Source organism: Chaetodon trifascialis, chromosome 21 (assembly GCF_039877785.1).
Source record: "Chaetodon trifascialis isolate fChaTrf1 chromosome 21, fChaTrf1.hap1, whole genome shotgun sequence".
Lineage (NCBI taxonomy): Eukaryota > Metazoa > Chordata > Actinopteri > Chaetodontiformes > Chaetodontidae > Chaetodon > Chaetodon trifascialis.
This window is the reverse complement of record NC_092076.1, coordinates 12,576,171-12,593,824: the sequence shown is the minus strand read 5'-3', so window position 1 is coordinate 12,593,824 and position 17,654 is coordinate 12,576,171. Positions and strand designations below refer to the sequence as shown.

The following is a 17,654-nucleotide window of genomic DNA, read 5'->3' as shown; positions in this document are numbered from 1 at the left end:
CAAAGTTGTTGATCTTTACTTTGCGGTTGCTGCTCATCGCTCATGCGCTGTTTCGATGTCCAACGTTACTCGTTCATAAAATAAAGCAAGCTACGATCTCACTTTTAAAATATACGAAAGGACCATCATGTTTATAATTTTTGTTATTATCTGTTACCTGCCTACTGTTTATTTAAACAATTTATAGATTCATTGAACCAAACGTAGTTTTCCTTTTTCACATATCATTAATGTCCAAACGCTTGGTGTCCAATTCTAGCTGGGCACAGGTGGATTTCTATCTTCTCCCATATAACATCTTTGCCCAGACCAAAGACTGTAAACCCGAACGACTGACAAATCACATAACATTTGTACAATTACAAAAGACCAAGCTAACTTGAGGTTTTCTTGGTTGTAAGACACATATTTACTAACGTTTTTAATCTCTAGTGTAGAAACAACGAATAATAAAAAAAAGTATCGTCTACATTTAAACAGGCATTTTCAAGGCAGCTATACCATTACAACCTGTTTTGAGCAGGTGACACAAGAGGTCGCTGTTTATCAAAAATCAGGATTTGTTGTCATGATTTATTCATTTATTTGGTCGTTTCTACAGTGTCTCTAACCCGCTTTCTGTCCGATCTACATAATATATGATAACTGCAAAAAGCTAATCGTATATTTTCTATTGTGTATCAAAATAATAATGAACCATTTCCACTATGGCAGAGCCACAGGGTAAACATCTCTGACGGGAAAAAAAGACACACATGAATGACAACATTTTTATTGAGTTTACCTTATGCAAGACCATATAGATCTACCCCCTTAACCTCATACTTAGTTTGTATATTTTTAACATTGCATAAGATCATATAGAAGTGATCGATGTAGTGATATGAGAACCTTATTCATTTAAGTAACTGCTAGATTGAGGAAAAATGACACATTCATTCCCTCTGATTACAAGTGTGATCATCTTCAATCATGCATTACAGTGGTCTGTGACTTATGACTTGAATGCAAAACAAACTGGGCACTTATAAGTATTAGGCTACAGATCTGATAAGTTTGTCCATCACATGAAATGATTATCAATGCCAAATGGTCAACCAGACAACCTGTTTGTGAAGGGCATTAAAGGTAATGTAGCTGCTTAAGTAGAGGAGTTTAACACCTCAGACCAGAGTATATCAAATGAGGTTACAACTGAACCAAGCAAATCAAACACAAAAACACATTAAATCTCATCGCGGGAAGAAAAAAAAAAAGTCTCAAAAGAAGACCCAAATAAACCTTTGCTTTGAGCCAACGCAGGTTAAGTTTCCTCATACTAAAAGTGAGCATCTCTGCCGTCAGAGAGGGCGGAAAGCAAGATTGTCTGCAACGCTCAAGCATAGGCTGTCAGAAACGGATGGAGTATCTTATGCACGTCCGTGTGAGCATCAGTTCGTGTGGAGTGGGGAGTGCTAGTTGCCATTGGTGCAGTCACACAAGTCAGACGAATGTTAACATGTGCGAGGGAGTGCAAGACAGTACAGAATTGGAAGGCTTCAGAATACTATAGCAAATGTAAACACAGCCTTGCTCTGGCAGGAAATCCAGTCTACTTTGATTGAACCTCTTTGCAGATGTCAAATTTTGCACTTTAAAAGCCCTTGTGTGTGTGTTTGTGTGTTTATACATATATATACGTGTGTGTGTATATCTATATCAAAAACATGCATCCATACTTGTTTCCCCGACAATATAAAAACTGTTTTAGTCAAGTGTGTATATGTGTACATGTGAGTAAATGGAGGTTTGTGTGTCGTTAACAAGTCTATATGTACAAAGTGTGCCAGCATTAAGAAAGTTTACTCATCCCTGACACTAAGATTAATGTGTACAATACACATAAGACATTGGATTTTGGTCATTGGGAAAAAAAGGCAACACTAAAATGATTATTTGTGAATGAAATATCCAACCTATCAAAACCACACATCAAACCTGAAAACAACTTTCTATAAAAAAAAGTGTTCTAAAATGCAGTATTTACATTAACAACATTACAGGCTTGTAAGCAATGTGCACAGTGTTGTTTTCCACTGTAGTGCTTGTAATGCTGTGTACGAAATCTACACAATTCAAAATGCTTAGAAGAATCTATCACAATGCAGGAAAAAATACATTTGTTTTGAAATGTAACAGTCAACTTCATAGCCAGCCAAGTATAGCTTTGTTGTTGGTTATCAAAACATGTTCCAGGCATGTTCTCAGTGAAAGACACCATTTTCAGCATCAGCTGTTTCAATCCAAACTCAGAAATCTCCAGAGTCCTGTACAAACAATGCAAAACACTACTTAACATTGTCAAGAGTTTCTCATTTTTAAAGATCCAGTATAAACAACTTCCATCTGAAGTTGTGTTTTCTATACAGTGTACAAAACGTGCAGTTTTTTTTTTAAGAGTTAAATATTAATATTGAATTTGGATTATTTACATCAAAACAAAAATCCTCTGGATATGAACAGAAAGTCCTTCACCACTGCCTTCAAACAGGTCTAGTCCCCAAACCTCCCACGCAACAAATACCCCCCCCAGACAAAAAAAACAAAACAAACCTCAAACAAGATGTTCCCTCAAGCACACAAAATAAAAAAGTTAAAGGTCCAGTGTGTAGGATTAAAGGGCATCTATTGGCAGAAATGGAATATAATATTAATAATTATGTTTTCAATTGTGTATAATCAGCTGAAAAGAAGGGTTTTCGTTACCTCAAAATGAGCTCTTTATGTCCTACAGTAGCCCACAGTGGACCAAAAAACCAAAAACTAAACAAAACACTGGCTCTGGAGAGTGCTTTTAGCATTTTTTGTGACCACTGTAGGTTCTCCTACGTGGGTGGGGGGGAGACGGGTTCAGTTGGTTGCTACAACCTCACCACTAGATGCCACTACATCCTACACACTTGTCTTTTACAGAGAACTCAGCGGGAGAAAAATAAAGACGGCACTGTCTTGAGGACGTCTTTCCTGACAGTTAACAGGACAACGTTGGAGGACACCGACGTTTCAAAAAAATAATATCGCAGTGAAACAGAAATCACATTGAAACACCTTTGTCTATTTTGGTAGTTAACTTTAGACCTATGAACATGAGGAGGCCTCAAACTAAATTCAAGATGAGAAATATATCTGGCAGATTAAACTTGATATAAACAATTAGAGAGCGATTCTACATGTTGATACGATTAGCGGCAGAGCTCTTACTCTGAAACACACCAGCCTGAATGAACGTGTGCGGGTCCAATACTTTGAAAGTTTCATCCTAAAAAAAGGTAAGTGGACTTCCTGAAAATATAATAATTACTTAATTCCAGAGCACACAAAGGCCGGATCTGTGGGTTAATGCGTTACTAAGGTTACAGGACAGAGCACACGGTGCCCCGAGCAGCTACACGATAAACACATTTACTTCTCCAGTCAAAAAAAGCTAACGATAAAGTCTGTTGCATCGCGACACTGGAAGATATTTCTGCTGTATCGCTAAAGTTAGCTTCCTTAGCCTACATGAAAATGGGACTTTCAAATGTCTGTTCATTACAGGTCACTTCCTCATCAGTGATAAAGGCCTTGTTAATGTGTTCAATTACCTAATGCCCCTTTACTTACTGTGTCAAATCACTGACATTTTTTGTTCACATCGTTCTCATCGCGGGCTGAGAATGTGTGTTGTGTAGCTGAGATCCTCATGATCACAAATCTCAGTGTAACTGTTTCAAAGCTTTGGAAAAACGTTTCATGTTTGTTTTCAGGGCGAATTTCACATTTAATAGCTTAACTCTTCAACATGCTCGAAATAAATGCAGGATTCCCTTCTTAACATCTCTAGAACGATGATTTGAGTTTGATACTTTGAGTTCTAAAGACTACACTGATCCCTTACCAAACCCTTGAATTGAAGGATATAAGAATTAACTCCATAGATGACCCTGAGTGAATCATTGGCCTTAAATGATGACGGCCATATTTTATAGCATAAAACATGTAGATTGCAATTCCTTACTTTCAATCAGAAAAAAAAAAACTTGCCGCTAATTTAAAAAAAAAAAAGGTCCAGTTTAAATGTACAGGCACAAATTGTCAGTAAACAGACTTATTTACATCGAGAAATAAAAACGAAAATGGAGGGAAACCACAAAATAAATGCACACCCCCTTTAAATCTCCATTGTGCCAAACGTTCTTCCACAAAGATGATATGTTTGCATCATAACACCTGGAGCTCATAATACTGAGTCCTCTTCACATCCGGGAACCCCTTTCCTGAAGAATCTGCAGAGACAAAAGACCAAAAGCAAATAAATAAAGAGCAAAAACACCAGGCATTACAGACAAAGGTCATTTAGTACCCGGCTGCGCAGTCCTGTGCATCTCATTAGTCACAGTCATTTCATATGTTTTACTGAAGCACATATTCCTGCTACAGAGCAAACTCTCAGCCAGGGGCATTCATACGTTTATGTGCAAGCACACTGAACGGGGTGCAGAGAAAAAAAGGGAAAGCTTGCACAAGTGAGGAAACTATGCAGTATGTGGTTGTAGGGCCAATTCTGGGGGCGCTCATGAAGCAGAAAAGCTTGTCAGGTGGGATCAACCTTGGTAATGGAAAGACATGCTGCTGAAAGTAACCACAGCTCCCTCAGCGATTCTGAACTTTACTGAGGCAACAGCACAAATGATTTTGATCATAAATTCCATTGGTCGGACAAAAAAAATCTATTTGACTCTTGGAAAAGGGGAGGATATAATGGGCTGATTTATCACTGAAAATAATCATTAGTTGTACATTTATGATGTTATTGAAACGTCTAAAAGAGGTTGACTTTAACGTAAATGTGATTCAGGGTATCTCAGTAGTTTATGCATTCCCATCTGCAGCACGGTAACAAAGCAACAGAAAGCTGCTGTTTAGTTTTAGGAACAATTCAAATTTGGATTCATATGAAAAAGTAATTATAATTTCACACCCTTATCTTTATCTGAAGCCTTCCAATCAGCGTGAAACAATGCATGGCTCTTGAAGAAGTGCCTCAAGCCTGTAGTCTTTCTAATGGCCAGCAGGGGGCGACTAGACTGGTTGCAAAAAGAAGGCTGATTGTATGTGAGCTTATGAGACAATGACCCTACTTCTCACTTGACTGATTGCCTCAGTAAACCTTTTCTGAATGAGTTTATGGTCTCAAGTCTTCTCCAATACACCATGATGCTCATTTAACGTACTATGATCATATTTAGAGTGAAATAAATGCTGATGCAGGGTAATGCTTTCTGACCATGAAATGGACACAGGGAGCACTGCAACCCTTCCGTCCCTTTAAATGTCACTGAATGAGGGACAATGAGTCAAACTGCAGCAGCTGATGATTCAGCATGCCCTCCATTGACCAAGGCTGCGAGCATGACAATAATTACAAGGGTCTTATTTACACTACAGAAACACTACTTCCCATCTGGTTTCAAAGAGAGCTTCACCTGCAAAAGAAGCGTTCGACCAGTCTCAGCAGGCGCTTTTTGATCTATCTTTGACTTGTAGAGGGCCGTGGCTGATTTTCAACGTGGATTTAGTCTCTGCACTCTGGTTTAAGTAAATTAGCAGCTCAAGCGGTGTTTGAAAGCAAATGGGAACAAAGTTTTCAGTAATGGAAAGTGCATCAAGGAGGTACGGGAAAAGGAGGAGAGGGACAAACTCGGGAGGTGTGGTGGAGGGACTACGAGCACTTGAGCGCTCACCAGTGAGTCATAAGTGCTCAACTCTAATCAGAGTCATTCATTTCATAATCCGTCTCCTCGTCCTCGCTCTGAGCAACATGCAGCATGCAGATAGCACAGAAGAAGACAAGAAAGGCATGGCGTAAAATAATGGAAATGAATGGAGGTGTGAAATGTTGGAAAGGAGAACAAGGGGTCCAGAGGGGATTCACATTAACAACTACATTTAATGTCTATGAAAAACTCAAGGAAACAAGTACAAATGTTACCCAAGGGCACCTTTCCACCACCCTTCATTTCCTGTCACAATGGATTTCAAATTGTGCCATTTATCACAAATAAATCAGCTGCTTACTACAAAAACAAGAGCTAATTTTAGACCTCAATTCCTCGAATAGAAACAGTCATACTCAAGGACCCAGTTTGGATATAGTGCCCCTGGAAACATTCACCACAAAGTCTCTGCTCTCTCTGGCGGTATTTAATGGTTCTATTAAAATAAAAAGCGGCATGAACGTAAGTTTAACTGTGGGCTTCTTCTCACGCCGTTGCCTTTAAGGAGTCGGTGCTCCCGCAGAGACGAGCTAACGGGAGCTTCAGTTCCTCGGGGTGTGCCTCCTGCTTCGCTCCCAAAGCCCTTGAGGAAAGACCTTTCCAATAGCAGCACTAATCCACAGACCTGTGCTCTCTTAATACCCCTGGCACGGATGATACTGTTTTTGTTTTTTTTTTTAATTTCAGGTCAAATCTAACACAAGTCTGAGCCCAGGGTTGGTTCGGTCAGGGAAACATCAAAATGAACGTCTGCTTTGCTTTACTTCATACATTTAATCTTCTTTTTTCTCAGATCGCTTGCGGTTATACAGGCAGGCTGTTTTTCAACTGAGGGCCTGAATATTCACAATGTTCTCCTTCATAGAGGTTCCTCATCAATAAACCAGAGGTGCTTTCAGTCCCCTGGTGGCACGTTCATAAATGCAGTGCATTTAAAACATCCAGCACAGGCCATCACTCACAGATGTTTGCTATGGATGGATTTTCAACTGGCCCCTCTCCATGCACACTCACATACTTACCTTAGCCTTCTCACTGGGCTCACTGTTTGTCCCGTATGATTGATTGTGCAGCTCCTTGGAGACTACGCACAGGAACTCGGCTTGGTCTTCGTTTCCATAGTTGTAAGAGGAGCCTATGCTGACCAGCTAGAGAGACATGGGAGCAGAGCACAGTGGAAGAATCAGCGTTAGACTGATGAAGTCGAAGAGGCAAAAACTGGGTTACTCGTGGCAGGAAAACAGAGGCGAGGAGACGTTCATGTAATGTAAAAGAGGATGACGACCAATCAAAGAGCGCAGAGAGTCTACAGGTTCCTGCAACTTCAATTTAAGGCTTCTCAATATACTGTAAACGGTTTCACTACTTAACATAGCTCAAAATAGTTCATACAGACCCATTAATATAAATGGGTCTGTAACTCTCAATAGTGAATTCAATTCAATAGTCCTTTATTAGTCCCGCGAGGGGAAATTCCAAACTCTGACTTTGAGGTTTGTATTTAGGGTTAATTATCTGCCTTTATTAGATAGACAACAATGCGGAACACTGTATAATATTGGTTGGAGACACATAAAAGTAATTCAATTGTATTTAAACCAAAGATGTCATGATTGCACAATAACATGGTACACTGAGACAACTAGCCCAACAGGGCACCCTGCTTGAAGAACGTAAACTAATACACCAAGAGACGGCAGAAGTTAGTGACTTCAAGACCAATCTCAAGACTTTAAGGCTGCATTGAAATGTGTTGGTTGATACATTTCTAAAATGCAATGCAAACCAGATTTTCAAGACCTGCAGACAAGCTAGCATTGAAAACCCAAAGTAAAATGCCTGTGAAGATCAAAAGGGCAGAGTCATCGAGATACTGTAATTGCACAGAAATAAAATAACTGGTGGTCCACAAATAGACGGGAATGACAATGAAAGAAATAGCACAAAGATGACACGGACAGAAAAAAGACGATCAGCGGACAGTCAGTGAATTCAAGTGCAAGGACTCGGCCACATGAAGCAAACATGCTGGTTGAAAAAAAAAAAAAGTTTGATGGGGAGTGAAGGACTTGACTCGATAGGTACAAGCTTGTTTTAACCGTTGCATCTCCCGCAACCTCCCTTCAAAAAAGAGGAGCAAACTCCAACACAGCTCACTGCTATCCATTAACACCTGTTCCATTTTTTTAGGTCTCCGATTTGAATGCTAGCAGTACGATGACACGGACGATGTCTGCAGGAAACAACTTCCATATTAATGAAGATAATACCATCAGTGCTAACAACACTAATGGCAACAGGTGATTAAAGGAGCATCCTCGAGAGGCTCAGTCATTCACAAGCCATTACCAATGAACCTGATCACCTGTGGAATGTTCCAAACAGACGTTTTTGGAGCAGTCCACAACTTTCCCAGTCTTTAGTTGCTCTATATGTCAAAAAGCATGAGCGAATTATCATTTACACAGCGTCTCAGGAATTTAGGAATTGAACTTGTCTCAGGAACACTTAACATTCAATCCTGCAAAGCCAAAGCCATAGTTCAACAATGCTGTGGTCTGACGAGTCCACATTTGCAATTGTTTTTGGAAATCATGGACGTCATGTCCTCCGGGCTAAAGAGGAAAAGGACCATCCAGACCGTGACCACCTTTAATTTCAAAAGCCAGCATCTGTGATGGTGTGGAGGCGTGATAGTGCCCATGGCATGAGTAACTTAATGCTGAAAGGTACACATGAGGCTGCCATCCGGATGATGTCTTCTTCTGCTTATTGCAGCAAGACAATGTCCAGCTACATATAGCAAGTTACAACAGCGTGGTTTCATAGTAAAACAGTGTGGGTACTAGATTTGCCTGCCTGAAGCCCAGACCTGTCTCCAATTGAAAATGTGTGCAGCATTATGAAGTACATGAAGTTCATTATGAATACAACAACGGAGACGCCGGACTGTTGAGCAACTGAAGTCATGTATCAAGCAAGAATGGGAAAGAATTTCACTTTGAAACCCTCAACAATTAATGTCCTCATTTCCCAAACACTCAGTGAGTGTTGTGAAGAGAAAAGGTGATGTAACACGGTGGTTAACATCCCTGTCCCAACGTTTTTGGAAAGCGCTGCAGGCCTCAAATTCAGGAAGTATACTGTATAGTTACAACAAAACATTATATAACATATTAGAGCTTGTCCTGTATTCAAGTGATTACAGGTGGAAAATGATTTGAAAATCATTGCACTTTACATTTTAGCCAACATCCCGACTTTTTTTTTTTTTTTTTTAAACCAGGCTTGCAGAAACTATGAGCTGCATCCAACACTCTGCTTTCTATGACTCATTATATGTTGCTTTGGCTACATGGCTTACCAGTCTACCACAAGGCTTTACTCAAGATTTGTGAGGGAACTGTGTGCAAAACAACTCAAACTCAACCAGTCAGTGAAGCTACTGCTGGTGACAGCGAGTGACCTTTTCCTCAAAACACCGAATGTGTCGGTGAGGAAACAAATTGCTCAGAGAAAATCCCACGCATGACATCTTTAGAAAGCACTTTTACAATCATCATGGTCTTTTCTAATGTTCCGATTCCCAGTCAGGTCAGTTGAATAAAAGACACAAAGGACACAATAGGACAAATACAGGGAAGTCATCTTAAAAACTGAATGTTAAGTGTGTGCACACTGCAGGATACATGTATACCGTTTGTACCCAGGTGTGCATGTTCAGACATGCATTGCCTCATTAACCACTGCTGCCGGAGACTTGTTGTTGTTAAGTGTTCTCTCTTACATGAGGCATCACGGCAGAAAAAAATAAAAAACACCAAATAATCTCAACCAGCTAAAACATGGATTTTACTTGTCACACTGCTTAAGACTCAACACACACCAAAATACACTTTAACAGATTCTCTATGTTCACGGGAGTCTTCAAGACGCAGCACGTCATTAAAGCTCATCTCCCGAAAAGACTCTCCTGGGCTGAGCCGACGACTCAGCTTTAGGCTTGCATAAGGAGTGTTTCTAGGAGTTTCCCATCTGACCCATGTAAGGAGATTAGAGATTTCAGCTCTAATGGGAGATCCAGTGATCCCTCCTCTCAGAGAGATTCATTCACCATAATACACACTCCCAACACCCAAACATGTGGTTTCTCACTAGAGAAATTTGCCTTCGGCATTTCCAGCTGAACACAAACTCTCATATAAACTTGGATTATTCTGTCTTAATGTCGGATTCCGTTTCAATTACCTGCGGGGAAGATAAAACAACATTTTTATTCAAAAGTTTCTCCTCTAAACAACCACAACTATATCACATCACAGCCCCCCAAAACAGCCAAGTGGCTACATCAAAGCAAAAACACAGAAGGCTGTTTGACAAGCTTACAAACTGTGAATGCAGTATGATTAAAAGAAGAGTGTAATAAAATAAAATCACAGACAAGAAACAGGTGTCACGTTCTCTTGGCCTCACTGGTGAGCAAGCAGTACAGATGAACATTGAGGAAAAAAAATAAAAGAAGACCAACAGCTATGTGTCTACTTGGGACAAACAATGGCCAACGGGGTGTGTATGGACAACATGGGGACCATGCAGTGACCAGCCCGTGGACAGAAATTTGAGGGACACACCTCTCCGCTGTTGTTTGGCAAAGCAGACTCCTCTCCCTTCACCTCCCTTGACACAATCAGCAGAAACTCTGACTGGTGGGCCCGCCCGTAACCTATACTGACAAGCTGCAACAACCAATCAGAGCACAGACGGGATGCCCGGATCACGTATGCGGACATTGAGAAAGATGTGATTTGCTGTTTCGGCTTTTTAGCCATTTCCAATATTGAGGATTGGACTTTCTGGGTCAATGTGAGCATAGCGGGGTGGGTGAAGCACATGAAAGGAGGATTGCTGCCGTGACCCTGCGGGAGGAGATTTACCTGTTCAAACTTCCAGCCGTCGGACATGGTAGACACCATCTGCGTCAGCTCCTCCTCCTGGCACTGCAGCACCCGGTACACATGCTTCACCGGAACCTGAGAGGAAGGACGAGCACGGGAGGGAAATGGGATGGAAACGGAGAGATAACAGTTGACGAAATGAATAAAACAGGATCGTCGCATTCATGGACAAACCTATCTAAATAGAACTTGTTATACCTGTGATGTTTTACAGTCACGTTCCCTGATCTTGTCTTTGATGAGCTTTATTAATGATGTGATGTTGTAAAATTCAGCTTCTTCTAGAACACCTGAAACAGTGAATAAGAAACACATCACAACAGCATCTACTTTAGGGTTTTGCAGAGACACTGTGGCCTATGACAGAATCAAGCGAATGAAGGGAAACATCTCATATTCCACAGTTACCTTCCTCTGCCAGGTCCCTGTTGAGCACCAGTTTGCCATGCCTCAAGTAGTTAAGCACTGGCCCAAAGTATGTGGGGTCTCTGTCTATGAGATAGGCACCAGTTTCATCCTGAAAAGCAGAACAGAAGGAGGATGAGATGAATAAATAACACCATATTCACTGTTCTATTCAAAGAAACAATCCAACATTTAGGAAAAATGCTTATTTCTGTCACTGATGTATGCATCCAGTAAAGGGAACGCACGCACAGAGATTTCAAACCTTCTCATTTGACTCTGGGTAAAATGAAAATGGTATTTTCCCAAAACGTCAGCCCTCCTTTAAAAAGAGACAACGGGCAGGCGTACATCTTAATCGAAACGTAATCTGTTCTCGGGGGCTGGCAACACTGTGCATCAGTAGACAGAACTCGAGGGATGAGAATTACGAGGTCAGCTCCTGTGCTGATAATCTCTACAGAGGTTGAGAGGACGTGTGCACACAGAGCGCCACACACATACAACAGCATTGGGATATCACTTCACTACTCCCAGAGGCCTTGGGTTTGATCCTGATTCCTTCACAACCGTTGGGTATTCCCCTATTTCTGTAAGTACTGCGATTAGACCGCCTTCATCTCATGGGGGAAAAGGAGGCTAAAACAATTAGAGCAGAACAGAAAAAGATGTGGAACAGAAGGCTGGATCCACCAAGGGGACCAGGAGGAAGCACCTTGGCTTACAACCGACAATTAGCCTAGTCTGGTTCGAACACATAACATTAAAGTCAGTTTGAGCAGCTGTTTAACTACTGCTACTGACACGAGTTTACTTAATAGGATGTGACATTTAGTGAGTCAAATGCGCATGACATTTAGTAAAACACTCAGCATGGAGGAAAAGCCTTAAGCAAATTTTGTGCTAATCTTCAAATGCTGCAGGATGTATGACTATCAGACAAGTATATGGCTTCAGAGGCAAACTTGACAAATTGGCAGCAGTGCCGGTCGGTGCAACAACACAGCTCAGCAATACTGTCATACACTCCAAGCCATGACCAAACTCATGCATCCAGGCAGGTGTACGCCAAAGTGCACATTCATAGTTACTTTGTCTTCACGAGTCCAGACATGGATTCAACTCAAAACCCATTAATCTTTCCAATAATGAGAAAAGGTCCCAGTGCATTTTCTTTTGTAATGAATCTCTGAACCCTCTTAGCTGGCTGACCTCCTTTCCAAAGCAAAAATATCCCACCGGAGCCCAACGGAGCTCTATTCTGGTCCCACTGCCCTGTGTCAGTTCCTTACATTTCCATAGTCGCTGAAGTTTAAGCACAAGCACAGGTGGGCCTGCGTGGATTGAAACAAGACATGGCCAAAGCTGGAACAACTGACCACATTCGAACCACGCTGTAGATCAAGGCTGATTTTAACATTAGAGCTGCAATGCACTAGATTGCCAAGCTATTGCCAGTTTAAGTAACATTATCAAAAACAAGAACTGCCGTGTTTTTCTACAACTTCCAGTGACCTTGATAGCAAGATGGGCTTTGGGTGGTTAAGGCTCTCTCCTCAATTCCCTTCTGGTTCTTCACTATCACCTATCCAATAAAGAACCTGCTGAAGGAACATGCTCAACCTGGGCTTGATGTGGGCACAGGAGTAAAAAAATTTCAGTACAATTGAATTCTGTTTGGTGCTTTGGTTTCAGTATTCCAAGTATGGTGCACGTTGGCTCATGTCACACGGGGACACTTGTACAATAGAGCCATTGCTGATGTGATTAGCAACACCATGGTTCATCCTACTGTGACAAATCAAAATGTCTGCAGTGAAATAAGGCTTATTTGTACTGTACAAATAAACTTTTGAATACTACCTTAAAAAACACCCAGTGATCAAACACTTCGCTTGTAAACCCCCCGATTCCTGACCTGTTGTGCTGACAAGCCTGTTGCTGGTCCTCTGGGTGCACATGCATCTGTGGGGAATTTGGGGTGACGGTGACCCAGTTCAGAGAAAGATGATTATGGGGGCTCGGATATGGGCCCGTGTACACAAAGGGGACATTGTTTTTAATTAAAAACAAAAGGCTGTGTCTCTGGGGGCCCAGGCTGGGGAGCACAGGGCAACAAACAGAAGGGTGGGGACAGTGAGGGAATAGGAGGAAGGCTGCTAGGATGTACTGTAGACTGACAGGAAAAGAGAAGGAAAAGTGACGAAATTGAAGGGAAGAAGTGCAGAGAAAGAATATATATAGATAAACAAAAGCACCTTTTCATGTATGAGTATCAAGGTTGTGAAGAAAAATAGAACAGGTAAAGTAACAACAACCTATCCTGACAGACACTAACTCTTCATTCATACCTCAAAGATGTCGATTAATTAAATACAAACAATATACCTGCATGGAGCCAACTGCTTAAACTTGAAACCAGATGATATCAACAAATACACTGGTAAGTGTCAACACCGCCTACAATAACCACCAGAAATAGGTCAGTTCGGTGTAGGTCAGGCACGCTACATGGCTACACTGTGATTAAGCCTTGCAAAAATATTGAAACTGCAAAGCCTTCCATACATACAGTAAAAAGAGCAAATCCAAGCTGAAAACAACTTAAAATTGAGGTAAACAAAAGCTAATTAGAAGGGTGGGCCTCTCAGCAGAGGCAAGTGTAGAGTATTAACCTTATCATTCTTCTCCGACACAAAATACATATCCTCCCACAGGAAATACCATGGTGACCCACCCTTCAGGCACATTATGTCCAATACGGCTTTCTGCAGACACATCAACACTCAAAGTCAATTCTTAATTCAACAAAATTAACAAGCCGCTGCATGTTTGCTCCCCAGTACGACAATGGGTGTACATGAAAACTTTGCAGGCAGGTGTGGGGATATTCGCTGCTAAATTTCATACAGGCTTTCAAACAATACACCAGATGGTTGCCAGTAATAATCAAAGAAAAAAAAAGGAACTGCAAGATGATGAAAACAATTAACACACTCACATAAAGCCATTCTAACTTGCTCAGGCCAAGACTATAAAGAATGAAAGCATCATCAAATGCTGCCTTCAGTGCAGCCGAGCTGGAGAACAAGCCCACTGCAGAAACAGTACTTAAATATGTTGCAGTGGATCTTCTGAGTCACATGACTGGAGTTACTTAGCCAAGTGGAAGTCTGCTCCTCGAAGAGTAGGAGCCAGGAGTCCCTCCGGAGTACAAGCAGTAATGGCATAGTAAAATAGGCCTTCATCTTTTCAATAATACACGCATCGTATTAAGGCTGTATTATGTGAAAGTATCTCATATTTCAAGATATTTAACACTGTCATTTGAACGTGAGTTTGACCTTTCACCAGGGCTGGGAGGAACTTCTCGCCTTTCTACCATTTTCAGTTGTGCAAGGCAACACCATCAGTGCGCTTTGCAGAACAATTTATGATGGAGGAGTGCTTCAGGCAGTAAATGAACGGCTCCTTTTAAAAGTCCCCTAAAAGCTTCGCTGTCATGATGAGAGGCGGCTAAGTAGCTGCACGGCTAAGCTGGAAAGCAAGGAAATCACTGCAACCTGGAGTTTTCTCTAGGCAGCAACAGCAAATGTGTATTGCAATAGAAAAAGAGGCTCTAAGTGAAATGGTTGGTCTCCCTGATGATGGAGTTTAGTGCGTGACAAAATTCTAGCGAGCACCATTTTAAATTTGCTGCAACACGGGGCTATGCTCAATTGTGAATAAAGTTGCTTTCGACTGATAAAGCCAACAGGACCAGCCTTGAGTCATACCTGATTTGCCAACAAAACCCTGCAGTGCTCTGTTGAGCACTTACTGTGAGAAGAAACAAGAGCAGACCGAGATATCACTGTTAAATATTTACGTTGCCTCCCACAGTGTGCTCAGGCATGACATACAACCTGAATCTAGCATTAAATGCGGCCATATTTCTCTCACACATGCCGCAGAGAGAACTTCGCCGGGCATCAAATGGATATGAATATGAAAAGAATAAGACGTTGAAGGAACAAGAATCCTTTGTGATGGGGTGCTTGAAAAATTGATGCAGCTCTCAAAGCTAGGAAGCTGGGTCTCTACTTGAGAAGTCCTGAGCTGAGTAGTTTGAGAGCAGGACTCTGCCAAAGGGATGGGTGCTCATTGATGTGCATCTCTCAGCTTGTTGACAGGACAATTGACAATGCTGAAAGCAGTACCCGCTTATGATCTTGCAGCATGAATTAGTCACTTAAACCTAACAAACCTCGTAACAATAATATCACTCTGAGATGACAGCAATTAGAAGCATGTCTGTTATGGGATAAACTATCTAAACAGAATACTTATAAATATGAGATCATCAGCTGTTATGGCAGTGCACCTCATAGCACTTCCTCCACTTTCTCCCTGATCTACCCCAATGTGCAAAACAGGCTCCAGTCAACAACATGAATAATGCAGTTCTCCTCAAGAGTCCTGCTGAAGCACGTCAGCCTGCGTGACTGAGAGCTGAACCACTCATTTCCTTGGCTGGGAAACACAATACTGCATTCGCCCAAAAACAGAGCTCCTCACTGATCTGTTACTCTGCTGGGCTTCCTATTCACATGCAGGATTGTGTGACGCAAGAAACACAACAACTTTGCTGGCTCAGTTGCAAATTAGATGAAATCATGTCAACATATACAGTTTGAGACACAGTGGCGAGTGAAATAATATCTAATAATAACCTGTCCTGTGCTGGGTGCTATCTTAAACCAGACTGTCTGCAGGTACAGTAATGGCATGAGAGTCTGATACACACTTAAGACAAGGGATTGAGATGGACTGATCCGATGCTCATGGGAGGATAGGCTGACAAAAAAGCAAGCTGATTATTCAGAGATTAAGATATTTGCATGAAAATACGAGATGAGCCATGGCCTCAGCTTAGCATAAAGGGGGACAGAGGTGAAGATTAAAATGTGCAAGTAGATGAAAACAATGAATAATGGGACAGCAAAATGAACGATGAAAAGCGGAGCACATTACACTATGTATACAGACACTAATACATTGTGTTTGACTGGGCTTGAGGCCCTTGAAGCACACACGCTGCTGTTAAAACTGGCAGATGGACAAACAGAGAGGAGGCTGCATCTGGAGCACTGAGGCCATTCAGGGAGATGAGTGACTTCATCCTGAGCTTTCAGTTGTCAGCAGCACCTCACCCCACTTGGCAATGACTTATGTACTCATTAGGGGAGCCTCACCACCAGCACAGAGGCAGATTACTGCATAGCAAACACAGCCAAGTAACAGACTAACCTCTGGAGAGGGAGGGAAAAAAACACAAATTGATCGGGCAATAAAGTCCTATATGTGGAGATCATTTAACCAGTTAATTATAGCAACAACGCTGGCGACATTACAATCACTGGATGGGCCAGAAAAGAACTATAGATGAATAGTTTATCAATAGTGTAGAATTTTGGCACTCATTTGTTAAAGTTAAAGACCCACCTTAGGTTTAGATTACATATTAGAGTAAAATTGGGCTACACCAACTATACAGTGAGGTTTAAAGACGGATATATAACAGGACTTTTGTCAATACTGTCCAGGTTAGGAGGAAGATTGGGATGTTGTCGCTATTTGACATCTGACACCTCGATCACTGCAACGCAATGCAATGCAATGGCCTCAGATGGGGAAAGTTTCCAACTACTGAGGCGACTTAATATTTTGACTAGAAAACCTATAGAAACAATTACAAATCATGCCCTGTTTTCAACTGCACAATACACTTAGGCTACCGGAGGACCTGACAGTTTATCTTGTTAAAGACCCATTACGAGCCAGCTAAGTTAGACACGCAAGCTAGCATCAAGATCGTATGTCATGTGGTGACTGTCGGAATCTAGCTAGCTTAGCGAGCTAATGCTAACTAGCCACAAAAAATCGAGTTAGCACTAAGTATGAATAGACACTGACTTTCACAAAACTGTGGCTCTGGTTAAGCAAGCTGGCAAGCGCACTCACCAACCACCTCAACTGCTTCGCCATGCAGTTAGTAAATACAAGCTAATTTAGTGAGAAATACAATTGAGTTAACCAACTGCGCTCCTAACTACAACGCTAACTAGCTGGACTAGCTTAGCATTTAACGTTACCTTGTCGGAGTCGAGCTCGGGGTCAGCTTGGCTCAGTCTGTACAGAAATGATTTTGGATCCCGACACAGCGTCTGTCTCGTTGTCAAAAAATACGTCCCGCCGACGTTTAGTCGAATCCATTTCGATGCCCCGACACCGGCTGAGATGTTTCTCTCCGCCGGAGAATGGGCCAAACATCTCCGGTGAACGGAGCTGCTCGTCTCGGAGCTGTTCTCTGCCATCCCTCTCCTCGTCTCCTCCGCCCTCAGCTCGACTGTCTGTGCGGCTGACAGGAAATATCCAAGCTGCAGCCACCAACTTGAGAGTCCACGAGTCATGCAAAGCAGCCTGCCAGCGCCTCAGCCACTCCTACTAACCCACTCAA

General features: G+C 41.8%; 1 protein-coding gene across 4 annotated transcripts; it reads right to left on the bottom strand.

Annotated features, from left to right (window-relative positions):
- Positions 1 to 756: 756 nt before the first annotated feature.
- Positions 757 to 17,606, bottom strand: kctd5b (potassium channel tetramerization domain containing 5b). Of its 4 annotated transcripts, XM_070990461.1 has the most exons (8): positions 17,290 to 17,606; positions 11,159 to 11,267; positions 10,949 to 11,040; positions 10,730 to 10,825; positions 10,427 to 10,531; positions 6,818 to 6,943; positions 5,763 to 5,830; positions 4,195 to 4,304 (listed from the first exon to the last, which is right to left on the bottom strand). In XM_070990461.1, exons 1-7 carry the CDS (start codon positions 17,509 to 17,511, stop codon positions 5,786 to 5,788), a joined length of 795 nt encoding a protein of 264 aa, XP_070846562.1. In that variant the 5' UTR covers positions 17,512 to 17,606; the 3' UTR covers positions 4,195 to 4,304; positions 5,763 to 5,785. The 4 variants fall into 4 exon arrangements, with proteins under 4 accessions (XP_070846563.1, XP_070846564.1, XP_070846565.1 ...); XM_070990462.1 differs by lacking the exon at positions 5,763 to 5,830 and having other exon boundaries at positions 757 to 4,304; positions 17,290 to 17,604; XM_070990463.1 differs by lacking the exon at positions 10,427 to 10,531 and having other exon boundaries at positions 757 to 4,304; positions 17,290 to 17,604.
- Between the last annotated feature and the right edge of the window lie 48 nt (positions 17,607 to 17,654).

What these genes read in the sequence shown, in the direction of transcription:
- kctd5b (XM_070990461.1), bottom strand. Translation starts at nt 17,511, where the DNA reads ATGGCAGAGAACAGCTCCGAGACGAGCAGCTCCGTTCACCGGAGATGT. An exon ending in CAGGGACCTGGCAGAGGAAG is followed by an intron (nt 11,041 to 11,158) that starts GTAACTGTGGAA and finishes TCACTGTTTCAG; the next exon opens with GTGTTCTAGAAGAAGCTGAA. An exon ending in TGCCAAACAACAGCGGAGAG is followed by an intron (nt 6,944 to 10,426) that starts GTGTGTCCCTCA and finishes ATGTCTCTCTAG; the next exon opens with CTGGTCAGCATAGGCTCCTC.